The sequence below is a fragment of the Macaca fascicularis genome, chromosome 1, assembly GCF_037993035.2.
Source record: "Macaca fascicularis isolate 582-1 chromosome 1, T2T-MFA8v1.1".
NCBI classification, from domain to species: Eukaryota; Metazoa; Chordata; class Mammalia; order Primates; family Cercopithecidae; genus Macaca; species Macaca fascicularis.
Genome location: NC_088375.1, coordinates 177,862,021 through 177,888,125, shown reverse-complemented (window position 1 = coordinate 177,888,125; position 26,105 = coordinate 177,862,021). Strand labels below are relative to the sequence as shown.

The window sequence follows — 26,105 nt, the reverse complement described above, 5'->3', positions numbered from 1 at the left end:
ATACAGGGACATAAAGATGAAACAAAAGGCCCTGGAGATTATGAGAGGGTGAAGGGACGAAGGCGGAGAAAGGTTGAAAAATTACGTATTGGGTACTGTGATCACTACCTAGGTGATGGAATCAATCATTCATACACTAAACCTCAGTGACACACAATTTACCCATGTAGCAAACATGTGCCTTTACTTCCTGAACCTAAAATGAAAGTTGAAAAAAATAATAATAATAAAATAAAGCTTTCACCTGTGGATGACAGACACAGCTAACTTCTTTCCTGTCTCCTTGGTACTTCCTTAGCTTTTTATATCTTGGCTGTTGAACTTAACACTATGGTATGGAGAAAAGAACAAACTTTGGAAATAGACATATGTTCATATGAAGACTCCACTCTTTATCCTCTATGGAAATACTCTGGGGAACTTGATCTTCTTCCCTCTAAGTGCCTCATAAAAATAAGTTATCAAACAGTAGCAGGATTAGGGCCATTATAAGTGAAATGTCCATTACAGTGCCTGACACATAGTAGGCCCATGATAAATAAAAGTTCTTTATAAGAGGCTAGATGACCCTCTTGCATTTTTAACTCCCCTTGGAAAATGATCATGCTCTTCCCTCTAAATTCAGCTCCAATGTGGTATATGAAAATAACGGTAGTAATGGGAGCCCAACCTTGGTGGCAGAGGAAGGAGCATGACTGGGTTTATACAGTGAATTGATTGGCTGTCTGGCCAGGTAGGTGTAGGCTTAACTCCTGCTCCATGCTCTTCCTGCTGGTTCTTCTTCCTCCCACTAGACCGCATTAGATTTTGTAAATGTGTTCTGTCATCTTTTGCTTTCATAGGAAGTAGGATAATGTCTAATGGAGCCACTGCAAAAAGTAAGAGCCACTGTCCTCTCCTGATCTTCTTAAAGGTTTTTAATTTCATGTACACAGACCATGTCCATGGCAGGGACTTCTGATTTTGCTAGCTTAGGAAATGCTGGGCAACCTTTTCTCTCTATATTTACAGTTGACTCACACCTGCCTTCTGAAGATTTTGGAAGGGAGAGAAATTGAACAACAAGCATGAAGCAAGTGTCTCGGAGCTTAAGTACATGCACTCTCCCTCCTTTTTCATATCTCTTTTCTCTATCTCTGTAACACACACATACATGCACATGCATACACACACACACACAGCCAGCAGGCAAGTTAATTCAACCATACTTTCTCTCCCCTGACGTGGCAGAAGCCAGCACTGGGCGTGAAATCAGGAGATCTGAGTGTGAAACTCTGCTTATCCATTTTCCACTTATGTGCCTTGGGCAATTCACTTCACTTTGTTGAGCCTTATTTTCCTCACTAAAAAATGAAACTTATATTTCTGACAGCAGTTCGGGGTTAATGTAAGACTCAAATGAGATAACAGACATACACACCTCAGTGATAAATATTTTTATATTGTGGTAAAATACACACAAAACGTGTCATCTTAACCATCTCTAAGTGTACAGTTTGGCAGTGTTATGTAGATTCACACTGTTGTGCAACCAATCTCCAGAACTCTTTTCATCTTGCAAAAATAAAACTCCATATCCATTTAAAAAGTCCATATTCTGTCCTCTCATTCTACACTCTGTCTCTGAATTTGACTATTCTAGGTACTGTATAAGAGGAATCATAGAGTATTTGTCTTTTTATAACTGTCTTATTTCACTTATTAAATGGCCTCAAGGTTTAGCCATGTTGAAGCATGTGTTAGAATTTCCTTCCTTTTTAAGGCTAAATTACTGTATAAGAGGAATCATAGAGTATTTGTCTTTTTATAACTGTCTTATTTCACTTATTAAATGGCCTCAAGGTTTAGCCATGTTGAAGCATGTGTTAGAATTTCCTTCCTTTTTAAGGCTAAATAATGTATCATAGTGTATATATAACACATCCTGTTTATCCATTCATCCATCAATGGAGAGTTGGGTGGCTTCCATATCTTAGCTATTATGAATGATGCTTCTATAAACATAGGTGTACAGATACCTCATTGAGACCCTATGTTCAGTCCTTTTGGGTATGTTCCCAGAAGTGAAATTGCTGGATTATATGATAATTCTACTTTTAATTTTTGAGGAACCTGCCTTCTGTTTTCCATAGCAACTGCACCATTTTACATTCTCACCAACAGTGTACAGGGGTTCCAATGTCTCCACATCTTCACCAACACTTTTTTCTTTTACAATAGCCATCCTAATGGTTATGAGTTTGTCAGTGGTTAATATTTTTAAAGTAATATAATGATTATTTTCAGTTCTTCACTATTTGAAGCCACATGGAGAACTACTGTACAATGTTATTGCTTAGATTTTAGTCTCTGTAGGATTAATTAAGCAAAGCCCTACTATGAAATAGAATTACGGATTTGATAACCTCCAAACCAAGGTCCTGTGCAAAGATCACTGGTTCAGCGGGGAGCAAACCTGATTATACCTGGCTCTCTACTCTTTCAACACATGTTCATTAAGTATCTACGTGCAGACCAAACATTGTTTTAGACAGTCAAGGGTTCTGTTCTAATGTCAAGGAGAGACAGAAAATAAGCAATTACACAAGAAAATATGAGAGACAGAGTGCTATGTGGAGAATTAAGCAGATGATGCAATGGTGACTCAGTGCCTACCACTGATTTTCAGAGCTACAGAGAAAAGTAATTTCTTTTCTCTAGCTCAGCCATACATCAAATTAGAGGTTGGACTGGGTGATCTCCAAAGCTTCTTTCGGCACTAATATTTAGATTTTATTTTCCTTACAATCGATGGGAAATAGATGTGATGCATTTTGTTTTGTATTATCCATCACCAATAGGTGGAAGTTGAGTTTTGAGGACATGAGGAAAACTGCATGAAGATGGTTTGGGAAGTGGCCATAGGGTCCTTCTGGTTAAAACCATGCTCCATTTTTCAGCTGCCACAGCTAGTCAGTCCCCAAATCCCACTGATCTGAACTCTTAAGCAGCCCATGAGCCCCTCCCTTCAATTCTTTCTCACTTACTGTTGGAATGACTTCTTCATGGTCTCTCTGCTTCAATTCTGAGCCCCTCTAATCCACCATTTACTCAGCTGTTAGACAAACCTCTTTAAAAACAAATCTGGTCATGTAAGTCCCTTACATGTTTTAAAACCTTCAATTTAGCATCCCCAAAGCTTTCAAATAAGCTCAAATTCTTTTGCTTAGCACATAAGAGCCATCCTAATCCTGACCCTCTTAATGCTCCAGCATCACATTGGGCCTCCCCCCAACATGTTTTCTTCCTTCTAGCCTCACCAAATTGCTGACATTCTCCCAAACCTGTTTTGCCCTTTCACGTAGCTGTAACTTTGAATGTGCTGCCTGCAATGCTCATCTTTCTCTCTAATTTCTTGAACTAGCAAATTCCTGCTCCTTCAAAATTTAACTCATGTCATCTCAAAATATTTATTGGTTGCCTACTATGCACTAGGCACTAGGGTTACAAAGATGAATGAGGCAACCCTGACCTTTCAGAACTCAGAAAATGAAGGAGACAGACACAAATTGGTTGTTTTAACATAATACAGAGAATTGTGAGATGTATGGCAGAAAGTCTGTGGAGGGAACATAGAAAAGGGGCTTGTGATGCAAACCTGGTTGCCAAGCAGATTTCCTACAGGGGATTCCCCAGCTTAAACAGCCAAGCAAAGAATAGAGGAAGGCAGTCCGGAGAATGAACACAGAAGGCACAACCTTGGAAACAGCATGATGTACATGGGAAGCAGCAGCAATTTCACATAAATGAAGCACCAGTGCGCAGTATATGAGACTGGAGAAGAAAGGAGAGGCCAAGTCTTAATGTCATCGGGCTTAATCTTCATAGTGGGCGAGGAACTACTGATAGGTTTCCTGGTGAGCAGCTAAAGGCAATTTTTAACTGATTCCTCTTTCATGACCACTCTAGGTAAGGCAGCATCTCTCCTTCACTCTTTACCTACCTTACCCTGGGTATACACTGGCTCATCCAACCCTTTCTAGTGAGCCTTCCCCTAGCACAGAGCCTGGGAAGCTTGGAACTACCACGCCCAGGCACTGTTTCATCTGGAAATTTGCCCAACAGAGGTGTCCATAGCTTGGTAAATGAGCCCCTGAGGGTGTGGCCGCTCAGGGGATAGCATGTGCTTTGGGGAGCAGCTGTGGCAGAGGTTCCTGTGCTATGCGGTGGGTAGCAGCACTGATGGGTTCACATAGGAACTGCCCCATTCCCTTAGCTCTAGCATATAAGCTTCTTGCCAGTTCTGGAAATTCCTAAAATAACTTATTGTAAATCCTTTTCCATTCATATTTACAATAACAAATTTAGTTATCTGCAAGAACAACAACAAAACACACTGGCCGATGCAGCCTGGTTTGTTTTCTTTATAGCACCTATCAAAACCCAGCACATGGTCTGTCTCCCTCCATCAGAATGTAAACTCCTTACAGTTAGATACTTTGTTTGTATTTCAGTATTTGCCCACTGCTGTAGTGCCAGTGCCTCGATAAAAATGTGGTGAAGGAATGAATCCTTAATTCACAAGTCTTTCAGAACCCCTTTAAGACAGGGCCAGTATCCTATTTATCTTGGTATCCCCAGCAGTGGCAGAAGTGACCCAGAAAATCCTTGGTGAATGAATGAATCAGTGCATAGATATTTAGAAAAGTTAGCTGGTTCACATAATACATGAACCGTAACTCAGCAGATTCTTAATGTTTTTCCTGTGTCATCTTTGTGAAAGCAGATTAGAATGCCCTCAGAAATAAATGACCTAATTGCTATCATGTCAACAGACAGCCCTAAAAATAGCCCGGAACATAGCCTGGTGCTTCTGGTTTATGCTGGGCAAGCCTCAAATACTTCATCTGGGAAATACAGGCCAAAACAATGCCAGAGATATTGTGGGAACAACCTGAGATAAAAGACAGTGATGTCCTCTAAACAGAAGGGGTATATCTTTTTGATATGGAAATTAACCAAGGAGGTAGCAGCCAAGAAAAACAAAGACATTGCTATTTCAGAAGAATGGAGAGACCAGAGTAAAACAGTTAGAAGTCTGAATCTCAGCTCTTTAAGTGTGGCATTGTTATATTTAGATGAATGTATTTAGTCACTAGGAAAAAAGACTCCATCAAACAGCTGCCTTTTGTTCAATGTTTATGTTACAGGAATCTAAGGAATAATGATAATAATAATAACAACAAAAATGGGCAAACACATGATATTACCATATACCAGGCACTGTTCTAAGCACTTCATATACATTAACTAACTTAAACCCATGTATTCTCAGAATACAGACAAGGATAGTGAGGCAGGGCCTATGTGGCTTGTCCAAGGTCATGCAGCAAGTGTCAAAGCTGGGAATCAAAGTCATACAAACTGGCTTTGGGGCCCATATGATCTATTCTGGACTCCTCTAACCCAAGAATTTGCTTGGTGGGTCTAGAAACTTTTTTGGCTAATAATTTTCTAGAAACAAGCTAATACCTAATCACATGAGTATAAATGCTGTAACCTCCTCTTCTTGGGAAGATAGTTTCCCCTTTGCTAGTTTCAGAGAATTGATAACTATATTTTTTTCTATCCTCATCATCCTTATTAACAACCCTTATACATGATGCCTTAATTAATTTTCACAATAACTCCACCAATCAGGCAATTGTTACTGACCCTGTTTTATAGATAGACTAACAGAGAGGTTAAGTAACTTTCCCCAGTTTATATAAAGAGTGATACAGGAATTTAAATCCAAGTCTGTATAACTCCATGACTGCTTTTATTTATTCCGCAATAAATATACAAATATATTGACAAATATGCCTTTCTTATAAATTTAGCTCTAATTTAAAATTCTTCTATTAATTCATAAAAATATCATAATCAATTTTGTATATGTCACATTTACTTTAGAGATTATGTTTAAAATGTAGCTCTGATCACACAATTGAAACAAACAAAAATCCCAGGAAGCCAATTTGCATTGGCTTTTAAGACACTTTCTCAGACTTTTTATTATTTACACTGACATGAGCAAAATTACTTAATATAATTGGCATAGTTTAAAAAATTTTAATAAATTACATGGCCATTGTGACCATGTATCTTGGATTTTTCAAGGTACTTTTGATTTAATGTAATTTAAAAGATGATGGGAAAATGCAGAACCAAATAACAAAATTCAGTATTATATCCTTTCAAAGTAAATTTGCAAATGATAATAAATTCTGTGTCAAATCACATGTTTTGATCTCTGCTTTATAAAGCATGGCACAGACAGCTGTTCCGTCCTCTCCTGAGTTTACCCTGCTGCTATGGGGTGCTAGGTAACCCTCTCTATGTCACCACTCTCTGCCTTTCATATACAATGGCATTCACTGCACCGCACAGCAAGCTGCCTTGGACAAGGACTGCAGGTGCTCGATAAGTTAACAGTGACTTGGTAAGTGAATGTGGTCATAAAAATATACATAAAATAAGTTCCAAAAGGAGAAGATACTATTTCTATGCACACTTCTTAATTGGAAAATAAAGGTTATCTCATTTCTGAATGTCTGCACATTGCTAACTGTTGCCTTCCACAGGGAGAAACAATGGCAATGTCAACGGCAACGGTTTATCACAAGTCTGAACATTCTTCTGTGGTAAGCAAATCCAAGACCCTTAAGGAATATGTAAACTCAAAATCCAAGGCAAAGAGAAGGCTGCAGAAGCCAAGAAATTATGAGCCCAGGAAGAGAGGTAGTAGTAGCTGTCAAATCCTATCTAAGATGGAAAGAAGTAGAAGTCGATTAAATATAGCATCTGAGTCACTCTTCATGAATAAAAGGGCTTCAATTCAACCTTCCCTACTATAAGAACTATAATAATGGTGAAACCGTCTGTATTTTTGGTACCAATGATTAATTCCTATGAAGGGGTAGGAACAACAGAACTGAACTGACACCGCAGTTGTCAGTTAAGGTTAAAGCTTAAGGTTAGAAAGATTAAAATCTTCCTAAGTAAAGGAAAAAAAAAAAATCATTGCACCTCCATTATCTGTCAGGTCAAATGAGTACTTTTCATCTCCAGGTTGGGTGTGAGCAAGAATACCAGCTTTATTAAATGTGTGACCTTGAACAAGCTACTAAATCTCTCTGCATCTGTAAAATGGGGCCAGTAATACCACATGGGGCGTAAGGTTTCAGTTAAGTGTTACAAAGTCCCTAAGTGCCCAGCCCCTGTCCTGTGCTCTTGGTGAGACTGTGACTCCTCTAGTTGCAACCACATATGCCACCTGCTGTCCCTTAGCCATGATGCTGCCCACTGCAGACTGCAAAGGCAGCCCAGAGTCTTAATGGTCCTCATACACCACATGCTTTCCTCACCTCAATACTCCATGCATTACCACTAATGCTGCCTAAGCCCCCATCCCAAGTGGTAGGCAATAGTTAGCCAATGACTCGTCTTCCCCTAAAACATCAGGACAGTGAGACTTACATCCCCATTTACCTTGGTCACCATGAGAAAATGAAACTGGTCTGTAACAAAGGGCCTTATTCCCCACAGACCTCTATAGTATCACTAATTGAATCCCATTTCTCACCCTTCCCTGACCATCCTAACCCTCAGTCTGCAAAATTCCTCATGTCCTCAATCTCTTCTATGAACTTGCCCTCTATCTTTTTGCTCTAACTCAAACTCATCTCTCTCCTGAAGACATGGCTCTTCTCGTGCTCTCGCAAGCATAGCTTTCTCCTTCCACACTCCTCTCTATTCCTGGGTCAGAAAGTGGAGTAAAGTGTTTTCTTAGCTCATCACTACTGCTTTCAAATTATTTTTTCTTCATCAATAACGCCAACTCCTGCAAATGGCATATTAAACTAAACCTACTGCTTTCCATTGATGCCTTCCACAATATTCCTGATCACTCCCTTTTATTTATTAAAGATTTTAGCACCCAGCTCACTCCTCTCTCTCTATTACTACTCTCATGACAATAAGCAAATTCCAAATCCATGCAGATAATCTTTCCAACACTTTGGCCTCATTTCTAATGGTCTCATCTTTCACCCTACTTTAGCCACTAATTTCCATAGATACACCTTAGACCTTGCTATGAGTAATAAATGAACCATCTCCAACACATCAATTTCAAGTACCCTACACCTGGACCCCTTTTCATCTTACCCACTTGCCTTTTCTGGTGCCCCAACTCCAGCAATGCTTTAGCCTCATGGGTCTTAACACTGTTTCTCTACTATTCTCTCCCATCTTCATTTCCCTGTGTACCCAGATTGCATTCCATAGACCATCATGAGAATCACTCTCTGGAATACATCTTAATTCTTGCCTCTCTCCCACTCACAGTTACTTGGGTATCGATAGAAGGCATGAAATGTGCCTAGAACTCTAACCTTGGTTAAACATTCTTCTTACTCTTTATTTGTATCTGAGGCAGAATTAAACCCAGGGTACCTCCTATCTACTTTGCAGTTTTTAGGGGCTGGAATTGTCTATTAGAGTGGGAGCATGCAGAAATTAGGAGCCCAAGTGAAGGAGTTAGGACTTCATTCCATAGGCAATGGAGAGCCTCTAAAAGTTGTGAGCAGGAGAACAACACAGTGGGCAACTCCTACTCATTCAAGTCTCATGCAAAGCACTGCTTCCCCAACCCTCCTGGCTTCTTCCCCGTCTGGAACAAGGACCTCTCTCTGCTTACTTTTGTCTTAGTGCTTGTCACATTCTATCTTATCATAACTATTTACTGGTCTGCCTCTCCCACTAAACCTCACCTTTTTCAATACAAGGACTATGTCTTCCCATCATTGCATCTTCAGCTGATAGCTGGACTGGAGCAATTAAAAACATTTAATCCCCATTTAGTGAAGGTAGTTATGCAAGCAATTACCTAACTATAAGTACTATGCATGGAATCAATGAAAATATAGTGAAGAATTAGTTTAACTTGGCCCATTCAGGAAATCCTTCCCAAAGGAAGTAAGATTGAAGGATGAGTGAGTTTCCATTGGGGAGAAAAGGGCTATGAAGACATTTTAGGCTAAAGGAACAGCATAGACAAAGGCATGGAGGTGTGCAGGTCCATCATATTTTCAGATTGGAGCAGCTAGAGTATAAAATGAGTGGAACAGGAGGAAGAAAGCCATTATTCTTCCCAGGAGCCTTCAAAAGTTTAGGGCCTTCAAAGCCTTCATTCAACTAAGTAGTGAAGAATCTCAGTTGCCTTTTCAAGGCAATAAGAAAGGAGGAAATATTTTGGTTCAGGGAACCCTTCGGTGGATTTGAGATCATATCACTTTGCCACTTTCTTGTCTGCAACTGCCTATAGTCCTTGTCATAAGGGCCTTTCTGTCCATCCATCACCAATTACAGGGCCATTAGAACTTTCATACAAGAATTCCAATAGTACGTTGACATCAACACAATCATCTTCCTAGCATCAACATGAAACTGTGTGTGTTTGTACCCTCTCTATAAAACCCCTTCTATCCGTTTCTTTCCCTGCACAAGAGCTCAGTCTTCTTCCTCTTTCTTTGAAACATTGCTTGGATTCTTTCAGATTTAGTTTTCATCACTAATTTAAGTCTATAATCTTTATACAAAATCCTCTGACCAGATATACTTTGGAATTCGAATTTTTTCCAATTTTAGAAAGGTAATATATTACAAATTCTGTATGTGTAACCCCTAGTGTGGTCTGAGACAGCATGCTGTGATCAAACATGTTACCATTTCTGTAGCAAAACATATTAATGTTCATATAATGCAAGATAAATAAAGATCATAAATTGTCTCATGTTGGTTCAGGCAGGCTTTTGAAACCAAAAAAGTTATGAAAAATTAGTGGGTTTCAGAGCTTATTGGATTTTGGAATTGTGGGTAATGAGATCATGAACTTTTCCCTATCCTCTTCCTCACTTTTTTTTTTAAGAAAGAAAAAGCAAAAGCAAAATAATTATTCAGCTCCAGGCATAATCAATGGTAGTTGGACTGATAGTTATTCCCTGGTTCAGCTGGCTGTCTTCTGCTACTTAAGATTTTTGCAATCATTTTCTAACTGGTAACCCAGCCTCACACAAAAATGTTGCAGGGATCTGATGGCTCTAAAATACAATTCCATTCTAAAATGCCACTCCATTAAAAACAAAAATAATAGTGTTACACAAGTATCTATCAGTTAAAGTGCTAATTCCTTCACCTCCTTGATCTGGTGCCAAACCGCCACTACACGGCTTCATGTTGCAGTCACGTAGAACTCCTGGGCTCCCTCTAGTGTAGATCTTGTTTTCCTGCATCCCATCACAGCCCATGCTTCACCTGCCATCTGGCATGTCCAGAATGTCTTTGCACGAAATCTACTGTCCAAATTTTACTCATTCTTCTAGGCATAGCTTACATGCTTCTGTCATCAATGGCCCCTTCAAAACTTAACCTCTCTCTCCTCAGACCTCTTCTGGCAATGGTTCTTAATCCTGGCTGTGCATGGGAATATCCTGGGGACTCCTGAGCCTGCCCCACTGAAACAGAAGTTCCGGGGTGTCCATATTTTATGAAGCACCTTGAGTGCTTACTGTGTGGCCAGCTCAGCACCTGGTTCAAGGAATAGGTTTGAAAACATGTCATCTAGCACTTCATCTGCAAATCTCTTTTAGTCTTATGCCCCTTGCCACTTTCCATATCCTACTACAATTATTCAAGTAGATGCTTCATCTGCCCTATATTCCATGAACTCCTTGAGGTCAGGTAGAAACACATACTCACCTTTGTAGAGCCCACAGGTTCAAGCATGAAAATTTACTCCTAGTAACACTCAGTAAGTATTGACCAAACTAACAGCGAATGAAATCAATGAATATATTTCTGAAGCAATAACCTCCAGAGGGGATGATCTTTTTTTTTTTTTTTCATACGGAGTCTCGCTCTGTTGCCCAGGCTGGAGTGCAGTGGTGCGATGTCCACTCACTGCAAGCTCCGTCTTCTCCCGGGTTCACGCCATTTTCCTGCCTCAGCCTCTGGAGAAGCTGGGACTACAGGCGCCCGCCACCACGCCCGGCTAATTTTTTTTTGTATTTTCAGTAGAGACAGGGTTTTACCGTGTTCGCCAGGATGGTCTCGATCTCCTGTCCTCGTGATCTGTCCGCCTCGGCCTCCCAAAGTGCTGGGATTACAGGCGTGAGCCACTGCGCCCGGCCGGGATGATCTTTTAAAAGGCTTTCTTTGAGAACTACAAATTAATTTCATGCCAATGATGCATCTCAAGGCAGGTTCAGGCCGGGTGCAGTGGCTCATGCCTGTAATCCCAGCACATTGGGAAACCAAGGTGGGCAGATCACTGGAGGTCAGGAGTTCAAGACCAGCCTGGCCAACATGGTAATACCCCATCTCTACTAAAAATACCAAAAAAAAAAAAAAAAAAAAGAAAAAGAAAAGAAAAGAAAAGAAAAAAGCCAGGCATTGTGGTGCATGCATGTAGTCCCAGCTACATGGGAGGCTAAGGTGGGAGGATGGCTTTCACCCGGGAGGCAGAGGTTGCAGTGGGCCGAGATGGCACCACTACACTCCAACCTGAGTGACAGAGTGAGACTCCATCTCAATCAATCAATCAATCAATCAATAAAGTGCAGGTTCAATCATGCCACTCCTCTGTTTAAAACCTTTCAATGGCTCCCTGTTACCTTGTTGGTAAATTATACATTCCTTAGTCAAACACATAAGGTCTTCTCTGATCTTTTCCTGTCTACATCTCCAGCTTCATTTCCCACCACTTCCTGCCTCTAACTCACCCCTCCAGTAAAACTGAACTTGCCTCTGTGCATCTGTTGTTCCCCTGCCCCGAATGCCCTTCCTACCTTTATCTGCCTGGTTAAACATATTCATCTTTTGAGATTTAGGGGTTGCCAATCCCTCCCAGCAGCCTTTTCCAGTTCTTAGGTTGGGCCAAGTGTGTGTACTTGCTCCATTTTAGTACCTTCTGCTTCCCTCTGTCTTTCCACTTATCTAATTTTATTGATTAAAGTGATCTACATGTGTCCGCTTTACCACACCCCACTCGCACATGTGGATCAGACTGTGTTTTTTCACTTGTGCTTCTGTCTCTGTGCCTAGGCACACAGAGAGTAGACGGACAATATGTGTTCTTTTGAATTAAACTGAGCAGATTAGAAATCATTTGTTTTATATTTGTGGGTGAGGTAACTGGGGAAAAATTAGGAATAATTCTAGGTAAAAGAAACTGAAAGGTGCGTTGGCTTATTACGTTAATGCATTTCCAGGCACTGCCTATAGCAGCATGTGTATGTTACCTCAATTACCATAATCCTTACAATTGGCTTCTGAGCTGTGCCCCCGCCCCGTGAAGATGATGACAAAAGTCAGGATCAGAGCTTTCTGAAGCTTGCCAGGACACATAGTAAATGAGTGCTGAGCCAAGATCTGAACCTAGCCCTGACACCAAAGCCTGTTGATACGGTTTGGCTGTGTCCTCACCAAAATCTCACCTTGAATTCCCACATGTTGTGGGAGGGATGTGGTGGGAGGTAATTGAATCATGGGGGCAAGTCTTTCCTGTGCTGCTCTCATGATAGTGAGTAAGTCTCACGAGATCTGATGGTTTTATAAAGAGGCGCTCCCCTGCATAAGTTCTCTCTTTGCCTGCTGCCATCCATGTAAGATGTGACTTGCTCCTCCTTGCCTTCTGCCATGATTGTGAGGCCTCCCCAGACATGTGGAACTGTAAGTCCATTAAACACCTTTTCCTGTATAAATTGCCCAGTCTTGGGTATGCCTTCATCAGCAGCATTAAAAAGGACTAATACACCTGTGATGTTTTAAAATCAACTCTTTGCTATACAACATGCCTTTTCCTTAATAACAGTGTTTTCCCTCATCTTTTCCAGACTCATCCAACAATTATTTTTTGTATGCTTATTACAGGTAACATAAATGCATGAGGCAGACACAGGCCTTGCCGTCCTGGGGTTCACAGTCTCATGGAAAGGATGGATACATAAACAGACGATGACAACACCTTGAGGTCCCTGATGTGATGGAGCAGCACCAGAGGCAGGACAGGGAACACCTAACCAGACTGAGGACAGAGGGACTTCCCAGAGAAAATGAGACAGACATAAAGAACAAATAGGAACTTGGCTGTCAAAAGGGGGAATGAGATTATATTAGGTTGGTGCAAAGTAATTGTGTTTTTTGCCATTGAAAGTAATGGTAGAAATGGCATTTCAAAGACCTGAACCTGAGAGAGTCTGGCATGTGTGGGTTTCTGGAGTGGGGAGTGTGGCTGAAATGTGAGATGAGAAGGAGAAATAGGGCTGGGGTGGCCCCTTGAAAGATCTCACAGGCCACTAGAAATAAACTTAACAACACAAATTTACATATTTATGGTTCCAAATTCCTTCCCAGAATATACTGGGAGATCATGAATATCAAAATGATATTTTGCAACCTTCAAATTCTGTCACTCAAGGCACAGGCCTATAGAGAACTCCCAAAGGGAAGTGAAAAACAAAGGGAGATAACTATTCATTGCAAACAAATGGGGTTTATGATGTCTTTTAGGAAATCAGCCAAAAAAAAAAATGCTATGGGCTTGATATTGCTTCAAGAACTAAAACTTAAGCAACATTTAACTGCATTTTGTGGTGAGGGTAAGGGTTTCAGAAGAAAACATGGGCCATATATACCCTCAGGTGCCAAGTTCAAAATGTAGCTTTCAGCAAAAGGCTCAAGTTTAACTTGGTTGGCAGTCTGGGGATCAGGGCCTGAAGTCAGAATTTATGATCTCTGCAAACATGCCAAGTCCTCCAATAACCCAATTACAGCCCATCCCTGATTACATGCCCCACACTCACTCAGCATTGCAACTTAGGGCAAGAACAGGAGGCTTCACTAGAAACTGCCTGCCAGGGAGCTGGAAAAACCAACCACAGAGCGTCCTTATTTGAAAGGGGTTCCTGCTCTCCCTGCTGCCCTCTCCTGCTGCAGACAGAACAGTCACTCAGTGTCTTTTAGGTTTATGACAGTTTTATTTAAAGTGCAATTTAATGAACACTGAAAAAAGAAGGGTTGAATAACCTCTTTGAGCCACTTTATTGCTTTTACTCCACAGCTATGATGTAAACTCCTCAGTCGATGTGGCCATTTTAATTTCTTAGATTTGTTTTCTATATTACAGTCCCAGCTGCATGAAGAAACAGTAAAAGAAATCAGAGACACCATTCTAAATGCACTTGGGGCAGGTTTTACAGGTGTTAGATGTTTTTGCTTTTTAAAGAAGATAAAGGAGCCCCTGTCTGGTTTTCTGTCTATTCAGGAAACTCTTTCTCCAATAATAGCAATGGAAGTCATTTTTAAGATCTGGAGTGCCAATCATTATCATCATGCTCATCATTCTCGCCTCTGCTACTTCCATGTCACCCATTACCACACCCCACTAATTACTGAACTTGCGCCACTGAAGTAGATGCAGTGGCATCTACAATTCTGAGACAGAACCTTGGATTCTTCTAACAACTCACCAAGATTGGTAAGCATTGGTAATACAATTTTATAGATAAAGAAACTGAGGCTTGGAGAGAAAGTAAGTTTAGCTTAGGGATTGAAAACCATGCTCTGGACTTTGGAATCAGATCTTCTGTGTTGGGATCCCTGCCCTTTCACTTTCAGCTAGATGATTTTAACTTTTATTCCCATCAATAAAATGGCAACAATAATAGTATTCACTGTATTGCCAATTAATTCAGACAATCCAAGTTAAGTGTGAATCACAGTACTTGGTACATAGTATATTTTCCAGAAATGTTAGCTACTTATGATTATTATTGTCATCATTATTATTACTGGTGTTGTCAAAGTTTGCATTGTTGTCAAGAGGTAAATTTGGATTTAACAACGAGGTCGGATTCCAATACTCAAGATTGTTTTACTATACCACACTGGGTTAGGCCCTTTTCATACATTATTTTGTTTACTCTGCCACTATACAACATTAAAGAAGTGATGAACTCCATTTTACAGATGAAGAAATTAAAGCTGGAGGGGTCAAGTCAACTTACTTGCCTAAGATCAAAGAGCTAGTAAATAGCAGAACTAGACCTACTGACCTCGATCCCCTAGCTCTTTCTAGCATACTCCTACAGCCTCAATTCTTGGCTGTAAGCAGTCAAGAAATGCAACTAAAGGGTGTTTGAAAGACCCTTTATCTGGGACAAAATGTTTTCTGCCAAAATTGATGCTTGACAGTCTTTCTGCTTTCCAAATATGTATTCTTCTAATCCACTCAGTAAACCTCAGGATCTTCTTTACTCCAAGAACTTGCAAAGCCAGACCTTCTTGTGAGAAACGTTTACAGCAGCAATTAGTTACACACCAATACCTGACAAAGACTCCTGGCACCAGCTCCCAATTTCCTTCACCTTGGGAGTCTGCCAGCTGTGAGGGGCCAGCAACACATTCTGCAGCCCAGCTGGTTTCTTAGGAAAGAAGCATCCTTGGCCCTTTGGAGAAAACCATGCACCGATGGCTTTAAAGAGGAACTGTGTACTGTATGCTGCAGTAGAAAAGCATTAACTAGGAGAGCCCTGAGTAGATCTGTATTCTAAGGCAGTCACATTATATCTCATCTCCATCTGTGAAATGGATATGCTGGTCTACAGCAGAGATTTCACTAACGATCCTTGCATGGAGAAGAAGCTGAATGATGGCAATCTGTCTAGACTTCCTGCTTTCCTTCTCATTAATTAGCTTAATCAATAAATATTAATCCTCTATATAAGATACGAACCCAAGCTACCAAGTTGTACATCGATTATGTTGTTACACACACACATACTCATATATAGATATAAATATAGCATATAATAGTTCTACATCACTATTCACATTGTGATCACAGAGACCATTCTCATTGGCCACCATGTAAACAGCACCTATTGGAGTTGTGCAACTCAGTGTCCCCACTGCAGATTTCAGTGGTGATAGTGGTGAACAAATGTTCTCTGTTCTCACAGAACTTCTAGGCAAATGGGTAACTTTAAAGGTCTACAGAGATCATTCATTCGATTACTAGTTCAGTGCCAACTATGTACAAGGTAGTGTTCTAGACATGTGAAAATGCACTGTAAATTGCAAAACATAATAGAAGTATACTATTAACAGCTATTTTCCTCTTATCTCTCCCTCTGAATATTTTTTTTTCTCTACCTCCAGTCTTACCTTTTCTAGTTCATCCACTTCACCAGATTCGCTCTTCTTTTATTCCCCCTTGGGTTTCCTAACATAGTGACCAGAGCAGAGAAGACACTGTGAATATTTGCTGGAGGAACGAATGCCTCCATGCTTTTGCACACATGCCACTCTCTTTCCAGAATGCTCTTACCCATGTTTATTGTCTGAAAAATGTTTGTTTTACTTGACTCAACCCAACTGCAAGTCCCCGAGGAAACTTTCTATCAGGGACGCAATGAGGGGTGGCCACTCCCCTGTGCTCCTAGAGCTCCTATACCTCCTCTACTGCGGTGTTTATTACACTGTAATTGTTTTTTACATTCTTCCCCTTCCTCCCTAGACTAGAAGCAACTTCAAGTACAGCAATAGGGTTAAGAACATGGGTTTTGGATTTAAAAGCCTTAAGGTGAAATCCTACCTCTACGAATTCTGTCTCTGTCACCTTTACAAAGCTATTTCAGTTCTCTATTTTCCTATTTCCTGATGAGTGAAATGGGGATACAGCTTTTCACATCCTAGGACTGCCATAGACATTAACCTTGGCCTGGTGCCTGACACAAAGCAAACCCACAATAATGATATTCTGATGAAGCTAGTTGTGATGTAGATAAAGAGAGAAGAGAGAAAGGAGGAGGAGGAAGGGGAGAAGAAAGAGAAAGAGGAGGGGGAAGAGGGAAAGAAGGAGGAAGAGGAAGACAATGATTATCATGATGATCATGGTGATTTTTAGTGATGAAATGACTGTGACAGAGTACATGTTCAGTAAATATGTTCAGAATTAATCAACCTGATGGTTTCAGATGGAAAAATTGAATCAGTTCTGTTAGGTGGCATTTCAGTTTCCAGTAATAGAAATGCTCCAATTTTGCCTCCTTCTGCACTCACGGACATGAACTCATTCCATGAAGTTTTCTTGGAGTTTTCACTCTAGTCTGCACCCCTTGACTCTAGTCATTCTGTGAAACTACCCTACGAAGTTACCCTCTTCTCACTCCCCTCTGTTTCCGAACCCAGGCTAGCTAACAAGGGGCACAGGACCCACTCTGTAAACATTTAGTTCTGCTCTGTTTAGACTTAGACTCAATTCACACACCCAGTTTCCACTCCCTCCCAGAGGCTACATTTTTCTCTCAGCAAAATCTGAAAAATATCAAAGAGGGCTTTAGCAAGACTTTTCTTTTTTTTTTTTTTTTTTTTTTTTTGAGACGGAGTCTCGCTCTGTCGCCGGGGCTGGAGCGCAGTGGCCGGATCTCAGCTCACTGCAAGCTCCGCCTCCCGGGTTTACGCCATTCTCCTGCCTCAGCCTCCTGTGTAGCTGGGACTACAGGCGCCCGCCACCTCGCCCGGCTAGTTTTTTGTATTTTTTAGTAGAGACAGGGTTTCACCGTGTTCGCCAGGATGGTCTCGATCTCCTGACCTCGTGATCCGCCCGTCTCGGCCTCCCAAAGTGCTGGGATTACAGGCTTGAGCCACCGCGCCCGGCCAGCAAGACTTTTCTTTAAATAAAGGGCTAAGAAAACCAAATGGAGATGGCCTTGAGTTGGTCATACGGGCACTGGGTCAGATTTTGTTACTTAGCTCAGAGATGCCAGTTTCATGTAAAGAGCCAGAATAATTGAAGGGCAAAATGCATCAGGCAGTGCTGCCTGGAACGCACAGCTTAATGGAACATTAACAGAGATTTTTCTTTGGGTTAATTAACAAGAGGAAATAGTAAGACTCTGATGTCAGGTGATGCTGTACTTTTCCGATTTTTTGGAAGGGAGTTGTATTTTGAATATATTCCCCCTTTCCATGATCCTTCATATCCTGTGTGTTTCTCTATCACTGTATTTACTATCTTTTATTATCAATATCTATTTACTTTTCTGTTTCTCAGTAGATGGTGAATCCTTCAGTGGATATCATCATCATCAACAGCAGCAGCAGCAGTAACAGCTAACACTCACTGAGCACACGTATGCACTGGGCATGATTCTAAGTGTTCTCTATATATTAAATCATAGAAGCTCTACGGGAGGGAGTGTCATCAGGCAGGTAGGCACTTCCATGGAGAATCAGAGAGGTCAAATAACTTGCCAAAGTTCACACAGCCAAAAAGTGGTAGCACTGGGATTCAAACCCAGAAGCTGAAGCTTTAAAGCACACATTCTATAAGAGTTCCTCTCTCTCAGAAACTCTAGAATAGTGGTAGTGTAACCAAGAAGTTTAGCTTCAAAATGCATTTTAAAACTTTTTCCTTTCTTGCTTTCAGCCTTGAAACACACTTTAAAACTTTCTTTCCCTCCCTTCCCACCTGACACTCCCTTGCACTGCCAGCTTATCTAATTATGTACTTACTTAGAAATTCCAGGGGGCTAATCTTGAAACAAACCAGCCCATGGCGACCCAGCTGTGAAATTCCAGAGATTACCTCCAGGCAGTTAGTCAACAACCCAGCCATTGCTGAGATGATGCCAGCCCTCGCTCCAGGTGGGCCATGACTCAAGACAGTCACTGGGACAAGACAGATGAGCCTCGCACCAGCACCACCCTCGCATGCCTCCCATTCCGAGTTCCCCTTTTCAAACCTCTTTCCATAGCCTAAAGTTTCCAATGGTCTGTCTTTTTTGTTTGTTTTTTTTTTGAGATGGAAACTGAGACCCACCAAGGTGAAATAATTTGCCTAAGGGCACACAGGCATGAGTGGCAAAGACCAAAGTCACCCAGAGGTTTGAGACTCCCAATCCAATGTTATTTCATTCATACCACAACTTGGAGAAAAGGTTGTTGTAATGGACAAAAAAAAACCAACCAAACAAACAAAAAAACCCAGCAGCAACACACACTTTTGTATGATATTTTTTAAAGGGTGTGGAAAGTGGTTCTTCCCTGTTAATCTTTTAAAAGTTCAAGTGATAATGCTGCTTTGTTTTTCTGTATCGACTTTTCAGTTGTTAAAAACCTTTCTCGACCTTTTTTTTTTTTTTCTTCTTTTTCTCTTTCTTGTCTAAGATCACACTCTGGGCTTTGAGGTGAGCCATTGGCTAATTCATCAAAAGTGGAGGGTAGAGGGCTCCGAAAGTGGTTTGAATTCTAATGTCAGCTCTGCTACAATTTTGGATTGGAGAGTTTTGATTATATCAACAACTACAAATATTAGTCTAGGATTTTATTCTTTTCATAGTACTTTCAAATACATTATTCTATATAATTTTATAGACAAATAGTTATTATTAGTCACACTTAGAGATGGGAAATCTGAAACTGAGAGAAGATAAGTTATTTGCTCAAGGTCACATTCCAAGTAGATGGCAGACCTAGACTCAATTTCAGGTTTCCAGTTCAAAGATTTTTTTTTTAAAACCTCTGTCCTATATGCCATTCACCATCACTATGGTAAAAAGAACCAAACTAATGGTTAGGGATGGGGACTCTCGAGTTAGACACATTTGAATTTGAATACTGATTCTTCTCTATCTGTAAAATGGGAAAGATGGTTAACAGTAATAATACAGTGAAAAGTAATAAATAAAACCTCCACTTTTTCCAGTATTGTGATACAAAATTGCTTAATTATTATTCTGAAGCACATTATTTGTAACTTCTCTGTATTTAATAGGTCCTAACAAAATGTTTCATTATTTTGATTAATCTTTAAAAATCTCCCAGGGGCTTGTTATTTCAGATTTTACAGATGTGAAAAGTTAAAACCCAGAAGTCAGTGATCAGGGAGGAATACTGACCATGGTTGCAGGATCATTTCTGTCCATTTTCCATGCAGAGGGGAATAAACACTTCTCAGATTTCTTCGCTGAAGAGATAAGCACAGCTGTCGTTTTGGGAAAGGTCAAAACAACAACATGATATAAAACACCTCTCAGGTTGATGGGGGAAGAGAGTGCACACAGTTATTTACATAAATTCTTTTATTTTATTTGCTGATACGGTTCATTTATTAGTTGCTAGGGTTATCACAGCAAGCACAACAGACTATGTGGCTTAAACAAGAGAAATGTATTGCCTTACAGTTCTAGAGGCAAAAGTCCAAGACGAAGATGCTAGCAGGGTTGGTTATTTTCTGAGGGTTGTGGGGGAAGGATCTGTACCAGACCTCTCTCCTTGGCTTATAGATGGCTGTCTTCATGTTCACATGGTGCCTTTCCTGTATCTTCACATTGTCTCACCCCTGTGCGTCTCTCCAGGTTCAAATTCCCCCATTTTATAAGGACACCAGTCATACTGGATTAGTGCCTACTCACGAACTCACTTTAACTTGATGTATTAGTCCGTTCTTACACTGCTAATAAAGACATACCTGAGACTGGGTAATTTATAAAGAAAAAGAAGCTTAATGGACTCCCAGTTCCACATGGCTGGGGAAGCCTCACAATCATGGTAGAAGGCAAAGGAGGAAGGGCAAAGGTATGTCTTACATGGCAGCAGGCAAGAGAGTGTGTGCAGGGGAACTGCCTTTTATAAAACCATCAGCTCTCATGAGACTTGTTCACTATCACGAGAATAGCACAGGAAAAACCCACTCCCATGATTCAATTACCTCCTGCCTGCTCCCTCCCATGACACATGAGGATTATGGGAGCTACAATTCAAGATGAGATTTGGGTGGGAACACAGCCAAAACATATCACTTGATCACCTCTATAAAGAACCTATCTTCAAATAAGGTCACATTCTGAGGTGCTGGGGGTTACGACTTCAACATGAGTTTGGGAGGGATGGGTGTCACTATTTGACCCATAACAGCCCACCTGTTATTACCATAAGTTATTGTTTGTAGAATTAACTGCCTTTGAGTTCATTGAGCTGTCCTAAGCTCTTTAAATGTATTAATTTACTCAAACCTCGGTTGAATGTTAAACCTTATGTTTATGGGCAGAGAATGACTTTTTAAATAACTACACAGAACAAAGGATATATCTAATTGTCCTGATATCTGTTAATGAAAACAAACCACCCCAAAACTGAGTGGCCTAAAACAAAAAACATTTTTCTGTATTTCACAATTTTGTGGGATAGGAATTTGGATGAAGCTCAGCTGAGTTCTCCTTGTGTTCCACAGGGTGTTGATAAAAGCCGTTTGGCTGCATCTCACCAGTAGCTGGTCTAGTCTGGAGGGTACTGGTTTTAGTCTTGCAGGAATGGCTAGAAGGTTAGGCTTAGCTGGAACTGTCAACCAGAGTGTCTATATCACATGTCTCCAGCCAGAAAATACTGGAGTATAGACTACTCACATGGGGGCTCAGGGCTGCAAGAGTAAGTGTCCTCATAAATGAGGTAGATGAGGTATGACCTTTTATGACACAGTTTCTGAAAGCACAGAGTGTTACATGTACCATACTGTATTGGTCAAAGTAGTCATGATTTCAGCCAAGGGATGGGAACATGGGCACCATCTCTTCATGAGAAGATGTCAGAGAATGTGAGACCAAGTTTTAAAATCCCCTGTATAACACATACTAAATATCTACTACACACCCAGTGCTATTCTAGATAATGTAGATGTGTCATCAAGATACCTCCTGCCTGGGCCTCTTCCTTGAACTCTAAACCTGCCTGTGTAGCCCCCCTAAACATATTGCGTCTAAAACCAACTCCTAATCTCCTTTGAAACCTGCTCTGTGTTAAGTCATCTCGGTAAACCTTGATTCCACTCTTCCAGATGTTCTAGCTTTATAACTTGGAGTCATCAACAATTTTCTTTTCTTTTTTTTGTCCAATCCATTAGTAAATCCTGCTGACCCTACCTCTAATCTATTTCCAGCATCTGACCACTTCTAGCCACTTCATTGCCAAGACTGGTCTGAGCCACCATCCTTTCTCGCTTGGATTACTGCAATAATCTCCTACCTGGTCGGTCGACTTCTGCACTTCCTGTCCCTAGTATCTATTTTCAAAACAGTAGTCAGATAATCCTTTTAAAATGTCAGTTGGATTGCATCATTGCCCTGTCCATAATGCCCAGGGGGCTGTCCATTTTGCTTAGAGGAAATGCTCACGTTTCAACAATGGCCTCCAGGGCCCTATATCATCTGACCCCACTCTCTCTGACCACTCTCTCCCTCACTTCCTCCAGCTCCAGTCATTCCTTGAGCACACCAACGAGCTTCTGCCTCAGGGCCTTTACATCTGCTATTACTTCTCCGTAGAATGTTCTTCCCTAAGATATCCACACAGTCCATTAATTCCCATACCTTTTTCAAGTTTCTGCTCAAATGCCACCTTCCATTGACACCTTTCTTGAAACGATCTCATTGAAAATAGCAGTCCGTCTTCCTGCCTGACCATCCTTATTCCCTTCCCTGCTTTGTGTATCTACATTGCACTTACTGCCATTTGACCCATACATAGATTTGTTTGTCTTCTCTCACTAGAATATGAGGTTTAGGAAGGCAGGTATCTTCAACCGTTTGGTTCACTGCTGCATCTGCAGCACCAAAGCAGGACCAGACCGCACAAAACATGTCCTCAACAAATATATGTTGAATAAGTGAGTATTTTGTTAACTTTAGAAAACAAAAAAAATATTTCTTTCAAGATGAGAAACCACTCTTATTTCTCTTTTGATTTTTTTCTGTCTCTGAGCAGTGAAAGTTATATAATCATATTAGCTTATCCCATAAAAATGTGATTAGCTAACAAACATACTCTTGTACATTTTTATCTAATTTGCCTAACATTCTTCCTGCTGTCCTATTGTAATCCTTGCTAGCAATGCTTGGCTTGTAGTTGGCACTCAACAGTTGTTACTGACACAGGTAAGCTCATGTCCCAGCTCTGCTACCAGCTGTGTGATACTGAGTAAGTGATAACATTGTCAGTTACCTCATCTATAATAAATGGGGCAATGGCATAGATCTCACTGTGTTGTCATCAGATAAACTGAAATGATGGATGCCAGTGCAGATCCTGGCCCATCAGAGATGGCAAAAATGTAAGTCAGTTTCCTTTTCTTACAGGCACGCTAAATATATTCAGCCTGGCACATTCCCATCAAGGAGGAGTTTCTCAAAACTTACTAAGTGGTACAGGAGAGGTGGGGGGTGGCGGGGAGAACTCAGAGGAGGGAGATGAGGTCATGCCAACATGCCCCTGCTCACCCCTTTCCAAAACTCAGCTATTTGGACTGGAGTGATCTGTCACCGAGATAAAGATGCCCTGTGCCCTGAGACAAAGGAAAGCTTTTCCTGACCAGCAAAAGCTGAAACGTATCCTGTGTCCTGATTTAAAACCAAACATGTGGGTGAGAAGCCACATGATTCATGGGAGAAAATTACTTCACTCCAAATGTATAATAAAAATGTATGGAAGCAACACACACACATGCACATCAAAAGAAACTGACTTATTGAAGACGGAAATAGAGGAGAGTGGAGAATTGCAGAAGGAAAAAGGAAGATGTGGTCAGTCAGGCGAGACGTCTCCAACTATGCCAACAGCACTCAGCCATCCAAGGGGCAGGGAATGCTGGCGTAGGGCAGGGTACTTTTCCATACATCTCTATACAAGCACCTCTGATAATCTCACAAACTAGTTATTGTACTAGTAATTCACTTTCATGAGCGAAGGACCCAGGGCTCAGGATAACAGGCACACTTGCCCCAGGCCACACAGTTAACAAGGAGCAGAGCGCAATCTAGAGCCACAAGCCACAAAAGAGCACTGCACAGCCGGTTGCCCAGCACCAAGCACTGCCCTCTGACCAGGAGGCCCGCTAATCACTGTAGAGGCCGGATACAGTCCACAAGGGCAAGTAAACACAGTGGGAAGCCAGCGGGCGCTTCAGCAGAGGATCTGGGAATAGGTCAGGAGTCCAGCTGGCTGGGTAGAGCTCGGTCACATGCTGTCATTCCTCAGCACCTCCTGTCCCCTCATACTCCAGGTGGCACAGGACATGGCACACTCCTCTTCCCTCCCACCTGCCCTGAGCAAAGCCAGTGTGAGCAGAAACGCACTGGCTGACACCTGACATGTTTATTCCTGCCCAGGAGGCAGGACGCACAGGCAGTTTTTCCACAGGGCTCTCAAATGGGAAGAACTTGACCTTCAAGAAAAGACAGGCAGAAAGCCAGCAGCAAAACTGAGATAGGCTTACCTCTTCCATTGCTTTCCTCCAAGTCAGAGTCGGGGAGATAAGCCCAGCCTCCCAGAGCTGGGTCCTGGGGCCAACAATCCGCTTTCCTCTGTCTCTGCCAGCCAGGGAGCAATCACTTCGCACAGGACACACCTGAGCCCAGGCTCCCCACCTGCCCCATCTGAGCCGAGGCTCCTCCCTTGCCTGGGGCTGGGCCAGGGCCGGCCTCCATCCTCCCAGCTTGGTTTAGACCGGCACCTGCCGGGGGCTGGGGAGAGTCCTCTGTCTGCAGTCCTGCCAAGACCACCTTTTCTCAGCAAGCAGCTCTTCCCATTGCTCCCCTCTGGCTGCTCTAACAGTCACTCACTCTCCAGGGCATTTCCCTTTGTGCCCAGGCAGCGGGAGCTGCGGAGGAATGGGGAAGGCAGGCTCCTGTTAGTACAGACCGTGCAGGCTGGATAGTGTGATCCCCGTTAGTAACAGCCTCCGCCAGCTCCGCCCTTGCAGACGACTACTTAATTTCACAAACCCTTTCTCACGGTCAGGGAAAGCAAAGCCCAACAGGACAGCGTGCCTAAGCCCACAGGGGGATTTAGTGGAGGCCAGAAAAGGAGCTAATATAAAGGAACACCCTGTTTTTGGCCTGATATTTACCGAGGCATTTGGATTCCCATTTTAAAAGGTGAAGAAGAATGGCCGGGTGTGGTGGCTCACACCTGTAATCCCAGCACTTTGGGAGGCCGAGGTGTGTGGATCACTTGAGATCAGGAGTTTGAGACCAGCCTGGCCAACATGGTGAAACCCCATCTCTACCAAAAATATTTAAAAAAAAAAAAAAATTAGCCAGGTGTGGTGGTGGGTGCCTGTAATCCCAGCTATTTGGGAGGCTGAGGCAGGAGAATTGCTTGTACCCAGGAGGCAGAGGTTGCAGTAAGCCGAGATCATACCACTGCACTCCAGCCTGGGGGAAAGAGTGAGACACCATCTCACAAAAAAAAAAAAAAAAAAAAAAAATGAGGAAACTGAGGCTCAGAGAGGTGGTAACACCTGCCCATGGTCACATAGGTAGTGAGTAGAAGAGCCAGAGTTGGAACCCAGATCTGGCTGACTCTAAAGTGATTTTATTTTGCTGGGGTTATTTTTGTTTGTTTGTCTGACAGAGTTGGAGATGGAAACCCAAGCCTCAGTTGCCAGTTTGGGGGCTTGTAGCTCTCCCGGGGTTGGGGAGGGGCAGAGTGGGTGGCCTGTGCCCTGCTTTATGTGTAACCGGTGTGACTTTTCTTGCTTTGTCAAGTTCTTAGAAATCTTCTCCTGTCCTGACCAGGGAAAGGAGGGGTGGAGCACAGGTGAGGAGACCCCACCTGAGGGCCATTTCGTATAACAGGTGATTCCCAAACCTGGCTGATCACCAGAGCAGCCTGGGAATCTATCAAAAAACACAGCATTTAAGGCCCAGACAAGACACTGCATCAGCGCTTCTGGCCCAGGGACTGGCAGTTTGGATTTTATAAAAGCCTTTGAGGTCTGTGTATTTTAAACTTTATTAATGAATGACTCAGTAAGATGTGCCTTTTACATCCTTCCTCAACACACATACACATCGGCTAAAAGAAAAACTCCCCAAAGCAGTACTCACTCTTACTGTGTGTAATCATGCCGATATTTTCCATTCTGCTCTGAGCCATGACATGCTATTGAATTAAATAACTGGTAGCACTTTCTTGACTTCATGACTCTCAGTTTGGCCAACGCTGCTGTGTAGACTCTGCTGCCA

At 41.9% G+C, this 26,105-nt stretch overlaps 1 protein-coding gene across 29 annotated transcripts in view; it reads right to left on the bottom strand.

The window, feature by feature from the left end:
• Positions 1–24,514, bottom strand: part of FYB2 (FYN binding protein 2) — a 98,779-nt gene extending 74,265 nt beyond the window's left edge. For 15 of the 29 annotated variants that reach the window (XR_010578248.2, XR_010578249.2, XR_012419708.1 and 12 more), the window contains exons 1-2: positions 24,353–24,514; positions 19,986–20,071 (exon numbers count right to left, since the gene is read on the bottom strand). Coding sequence is in view for 17 of the 29 variants with exons in the window: in XM_065521852.2 (XP_065377924.1) it covers positions 19,986–20,012 (27 nt within the window). In the remaining 12 variants the exon portion in view is untranslated. The remainder of the gene's footprint in view (positions 1–19,985; positions 20,072–24,352) is intronic. The other 14 variants (XR_012419711.1, XR_012419713.1, XM_065521854.2 and 11 more) reach the window with 1 other exon arrangement.
• Between the last annotated feature and the right edge of the window lie 1,591 nt (positions 24,515–26,105).